The 6,000-nt window shown below is 40.4% G+C and overlaps 1 protein-coding gene across 4 annotated transcripts in view; it reads left to right on the top strand.

Moving 5' to 3' along the window:
- LOC126983250 (E3 ubiquitin-protein ligase TRIM37-like) overlaps window positions 1–6,000 on the top strand; it is a 37,007-nt gene that overhangs the window by 9,386 nt on the left and 21,621 nt on the right. For 3 of the 4 annotated variants that reach the window (XM_050835886.1, XM_050835885.1, XM_050835888.1), the window contains exon 1: window positions 2,726–2,965. The exons of the other annotated variant lie outside the window; for it this stretch is intronic. In XM_050835886.1, coding sequence (XP_050691843.1) covers window positions 2,870–2,965 — 96 coding nt within the window. In that variant the 5' untranslated portion in view covers window positions 2,726–2,869. Of the gene's footprint in view, window positions 1–2,725; window positions 2,966–6,000 lie in introns of those variants that run through there. 4 annotated transcript variants of the gene reach the window in all.

Below are 6,000 nucleotides of genomic sequence, written 5' to 3'. Positions count from 1 at the left end.
GTCAGGTCTTTTTTATGGCATTTTAAGGATATAGGGTAAAAAATTTAGGGTATTTTAAGGAAAGGGTAAAAAAACGAAGAATGTTGGTATAGGGTATTTTTAGGGTAGAATTTTTAGGGTATTTTAAGGAAAGGGTGAAAAAAGCGAAGGATTGTAGTATAGGGTATTTTTAGGGTAGAATTTTTAGGGTATTTTAAGGAAAGGGTAAAAAAAAAGCGAAGAATGTTGGTATAGGGTATTTTTAGGGTATTTTAAGGAAAGGGTAAAAAAAAGCGAAGGATGTTGGTATAGGGTATTTTTAGGGTAGACTTTTTAGGGTATTTTAGGGAAAGGATAAAAGAAAAGCGAAGGATGTTGGTATAGGGTATTTTTAGGGTAGAATTTTTAGGGTATTTTAAGGAAAGGGTAAAAAAAAGCGAAGGATGTTGGTATAGGGTATTTTTAGGGTAGAATTTTTAGGGTATTTTAAGGAAAGGGTAAAAAAAAGCGAAGGATGTTGGTATAGGGTATTTTTAGCGTAGAATTTTTAGGGTATTTTAGGGAAAGGGTAAAAAATAGCGAAGGATGTTGGTATAGGCTATTTTTAGGGTAGAATTTTTAGGGTATTTTAAGGAAAGGGTAAAATAAAGCGAAGGATGTTGGTATCAGATATTTTTAGGGAATAAAGAAGAATTTTAGGGTTTTCAAAGAGTAAAAAAAAAATAAGAATGTTGGTGTAGGGTATTTTTAGGGTAGAATTTTTAGGGTATTTAAGGGAAGGAAAAAACGAGGGGGATGTTGGGAAAATTAGGTCAGTTCTGGAATGGTGTGTGTGTGTGTGTGTGTGTGTGTGTGTGTGTGTGTGTGTGTGTGTGTTTGAATTGTAATCTCTCCTAGTGTTTGAATGTCTTTTTATTCACTTGAGAAGAGAAAGGGAGAGAAGAATGGGTGGCAAATAGGAGGAAGGGAGAGAAGGGGAAGAGGGGGAGGAGGAGGAGGAGGAGGAGGAAGGGAGAGAGGAGGAGGAGGAGGAGAAGAATGAGTAACTGTAAAATAATAAAAAAAGGAAAGAAAGAACAAACGAATGAAGGAATAAAGAACTGAAGGAAGGAAAGAAAGAAAGAAATGGTTAAAATAAAATATAAGAAAAAAATACATCGAAAAAGAAAGAAGAGAAAGAGGGAGAGAAGAATGGGAGGAAGGGAGAGAAGGGGAAAAGAGGAGGAGGAGGAGGAGGACCAGTGGAGGAAAGTAAAACCGGAGAGAGAAATGAAAAAAAAGGAAGCGAATGAAAGTAAATTATATAAAAGGAAAGAAAAAAAGAAGGAACAGAGGAAGATATGAAAGATAAAAAAGAAGAAAGGAAGAAAAAAGGAAGGAAGGAAAAGAGAAAAAAGGGGAAGAAATTAATGAATGAAATATTGAGGAAGGAAAAAAAAGGAAGAGAGGAAAATAAAGGAAGAAAAAAGGAAAATAAAGATGGAAAAACAAACAAACAAAAAAGAATGAATCGTATGAAAGAAGAAGTAAGGGAATGAAGGAGACGGGGAGGGAGGTGGAAGGGGTGGAGGGGGTGGAAGAAAGAGTGGAGGGGCCGGAAGAAGGAGTGGAAGGGGTGGAGGAGGTGGAGGCAGGCAGGTAATCTTGAGTGAACGTTTCCACACACACACACACACACACACACACACACACACACACACACACACAGTCTTCAGGTGGAGGTGAGCCAGGTAACACGCGCCGCCTCTCTCCTCCTCCACCTCCTCCACCACGTGCCGTAATCTCTCCACCTCTCCTCCTCCATCTTCATCTCCTCTACCTCCTCCTCCTCCTCTTCCTCCACTTCTTTCTCACGTGTTTTTTTTATTTTTTTATCTTCTTCCACTTCTCCTCCTCCTCCTCTTCCACTTGTTATATTCCTTCCTCTTCTCCTCCTCCTCCTCTTCCTCTTCTTCCATTTCTTCCTCCCTGTGTTATATTCATTCTTTCTCTCTTTCTCCTTCTCTCTTCTACTATCTCCTTCTCCTCCTCTTCCTCCTCCTCCTCCTCCTTTTCTTCTTCTATATCTTCCTCCCTTTGTTATATTCATTTTTTTCTCTCTTCCTCCTCCTCCTCCTCCTCTTCCTCCTCCTCCTCTAGAGACTTCAATATCACGAAGAATAGGCATCCTCTTGTGTTGGGGTGGAAGGAACAGACAAACAAACAAACAAAGGAAGAAGTAAATAAAGAAATAAAGAAAGGAAGAAATAAAGAATGAGAAAAGAAGAAAGGAAGGAGCGGTGGTGATTGTGAAGAAAAGAGGAAGAAAAGGAAGAAGAAAATTAAGTGAAGAATATAATAGAAGAAAGGAAGGAAGAGGAAAGGAGGAGAAAGGAGAAACAGTGGAGAGAGAGAGAAAAAAAAAGGAGAGAAGAGGAGAGAGAGATAAAGAAGGAGAAGAAGAGATAAAAGAAGACAAGAAGAAAGGAAGAAGAGAAAAACAACGATAATGTGAATGAAAAAAAGAAGAAAGGAGAGAAGAGAAAGATAAATAAAGAAGAAGAAAAGGAGATAAAAGAAGACAAGAAGAAAGAAAGAAGAAAAAAACAACGATAATGTGAATGAAAAAAAAAGAGAAAAAAAGGAGAGAAGAGAAAGAGAAATAAAGAAGGAGAAGAAAAGGAGATAAAAGAAGACAAGAAGAAAGGAAGAAGAGAAAAAACAACGATAATGTGAATGAAAAAAAAAGAAAAAAGAGAAAAATGAAAATAAAAGGAATATAAATAAAAAAAAAAAAAAACATAATTGACCTCAAACCAAAAAGCGCAAAGTCACGTGACCTAATCTAACCTAACCCGACCTGACCCCTGTGTACGTGTGTGTGTGTGTGCGTGTGTGTGTACGTGGCACCATGGGCGTGAGTGTGCGTGGCCAGAAACGGACAAGCACCACCAGGATGAAGTACGTGTTTAGCAATCGTCCGTGGAAGGTCATTCACGTACAGGAGGTGAGTGTGTTCGTGTGTGTGTGTGTGTGTGTGTGTGTGTGTTTATGTACGTTTTTTTGGTGTGTGTACGTTTTTTTTTTTTTTTTTTTGATGTGTGTAAATTCGTGTGTGTGTGTGTGTGTGTGTGTGTGAGGTATATATCAATTTTCCTTCCAGTACATACATATTTTTTTTTCCTCCTCCTCCTCCTCCTCCTTCTCCTCCTCCTCCTCCTCCTCCTCCTCCTCCTCTCATTCCTTGAAAATTATAAATGTAAATAAAATAATAATGTTGCCTTAAAATCCTCGTGTGTGTGTGTGTGTGTGTGTGTGTGTGTGTGTGTGTGTGTGTCGAGAGAACGGCTGATATAACAGACCAATTGTGTTTATCCGTTCTCGCTCAACCGTAGAGAGAGAGAGAGAGAGAGAGAGAGAGAGAGAGAGAGAGAGAGAGAGAGAGAGAGAGAGAGAGAGAGAGAGAGAGAATACAACTATAATTTCACAAGAGGAAGAAAACAAACAAACAAACAAACGATAAACAAAAACAATAGCACTTTTTTTTCTCTTTGATCCATTCACGTAAGTTCCCTCTCTCTCTCTCTCTCTCTCTCTAAATGCATATGCGTGGTTGGGAGAAGAGAAAAAAAATGCTTGAAAATTAATAAACCTCCTCCTCCTCCTCCTCCTCCTCCTCCTCCTCCTCTTCACTTTAGCAATATTAGGTGTTTAAGGAGGAGATGAGAGAGGAAGAAAAGGAGGGAGGAAGGAAGTGGGTGACAGATGGTGGGAAAGGAAGAAGAAGAGGAGGAGGAGGAGGAGGAGGAGAGAAGGAAGCGGATAAAGTGGAAGGAAGAGAAGGAATGATAGGAATGGAAGGACAGCAGGAGGAGGAAGAGGAAGAGGAGGAGGAGGAGGAGGAGGAGGAACCTGTACCTAACGGAGAGAAAAGGGAGGGAAGGACAAATTATCAGGGAAGGGAAGAGGAAGAAGAAGAGGAGGAGGAAAGATGATAAATTAAAGGAGAAAGGGAAATAAAGTAAAGATTGAAGGAAAGAGAGAGAGAGAGAGAGAATGTACATGTACGAATTGACAGATGATAGAATGAGAGTGAGTGAGTGTGTGTGTGTGTGTGTGTGTGTGTGTGTGTGTGTGTGTGTGTGTGAGAAAGTAGCCTGAGACGTCCCACATTCTTGCGTGTGTGTGTGTGTGTGTGTGTGTGTGTGTGTGTGTGTGTGTGTGTGTGTGTGTGTGTGTGTGTCACTATTTGTGCCTGTCAGTCACACACACACTTTCACACACACACGTAAGAGAATGTTATGAGAAAGTGAGGAAGATGTAAAAAAAAAATAACAAAAGATAATGTGTGTGTGTGTGTGTGTGTGTGTGTGTGTGTGTGTGTGTGTGTGTGGTTGATGATTACAGGTTTTAGTTTGAATTGGGTTGTTTGTGGTTGCAATGGAGGAGGAGGAGGAAGAGGAGGTGGAGGAGGAGGAAGAGGAATGTGGGAGTAGGTGGAGAGATTGCTGTGGAAGTTCCGTTGTTGTTGTTGATGTTGTTGTTGTTGTTGTTGTTGTTGTTGGTGGTGGTGGTGGTGGTGTCATACTTGTACGGGCTCCTGACCTACACACACACACACACACACACACACACACACACACACACAGAGGGCAATGGTCGTCGTGTAATCGAATTTAACGAGGAAGATAAAACAAAGGAGGAACTTGGAAATAGAGAAGGAAGGAAGGAAGGAATGTGAAGGGAAAGAATGGAGAGAGGGAAGGAAGGAAGGAATGTGAAGGGAAAGAAAGGAAGGAAGGAGGGAAGGAAGGAAAAAGAGGAAATGAATGAAAGAAGAGAGAAGGAAGGAAGGAAGGAAGGAATGTGAAAAGGAAAGAATGGATGGAAGGAATGAAAAGTAGGAAATGAATGAAAGAAGAGAGAAGGAAGGAAAGAATGAAGGAGGGAGAGAAGGAAGGAAGAAAAGGGGGAATTAAGGATGGAAGGAATAGAGGAAGAATTGAATGAAGGGAGAGAGGGAAGGAAAAATAAAGAGAGGAAATGAATAGAGAGAAGGAAGGAAGGAAAGGTGGAATTAAGGAAGGAAGGAATAGAGGAAGAAAAGAATGAAGGGAGAGAGAGAAGGGAAAATAAAGGGAGGAAATGAATAAGTATTTAAGGATAAAGGAGGGAATAAGCAAAGGAAGGGAGGGAGGAAAGACAGGAATAAAGGAGGAAATAAATGAAAGAAGGAAGAGAGAGAGAGAGAGAGAGAATTATAAAAAAAAACTGAATTTACCTGAACTGAATAATATTAGGAAAAACAACAACAACAACAACAATAATAATACTAATGGACTAAGAAGAAGAAGAAGAAGAAAGGAAGAAAATGAAAAAAAAAAGAAGAGGTAGAAAAACAAGAAGAGGAGGAGGAGGAGGAGGAGGAGGAGGAGGAGGGCACTGGCAGGTCATAACATTAACATGCTAACCCAGTAACATGCCGCCGCTCGCCTGCTGTTCTCCTCCTCCTCCTCCTCTTCCTCCTCCTCCTCTTCTTCCTCCTCCTCTTGCCAATATTGCCCTTCATTCATTCATTCTTTGTTTATATTTTGTTTCTTTTTTTTTTTGTTTATTCCTCTTCGTATTTTTCCCTCCTCCTCCTCCTCCTCCTCCTCTTCTTCTTCTTCCTCCTCCTCTTCTTCCTCTTCCTCTTCTTCCTCTTCCTCAAATCAGTATTCATCTCAATTCATTCATTCGTACGTTCTTGTGTTCATATTTTCCTCCTCCTCCTCCTCCTCCTCCTCCTCCGTCATCTCTGTAGGAGGAAGAGGAGGAGGAGGAGGAAGGAGAGAAGTTTAGTTTTATGCGAAGGAAAAAAAAACACTGCTCCCAAAAGTTACTCCAGAGAGAGAGAGAGAGAGAGAGAGAGAGAGAGAGAGAGAGATTACTTCTATGTCGAAATTCCATTGTATCGAAAATCTGTGAGTGAATCAATCTCTCTCTCTCTCTCTCTCTCTCTCTCTCTCTCTCTCTCTCTCTCGTGGTGACAGTATTGTGGAA

The sequence above is a fragment of the Eriocheir sinensis genome, chromosome 53, assembly GCF_024679095.1.
Source record: "Eriocheir sinensis breed Jianghai 21 chromosome 53, ASM2467909v1, whole genome shotgun sequence".
NCBI lineage: Eukaryota > Metazoa > Arthropoda > Malacostraca > Decapoda > Varunidae > Eriocheir > Eriocheir sinensis.
This window is presented reverse-complemented; position numbering and strand designations above follow the sequence as displayed.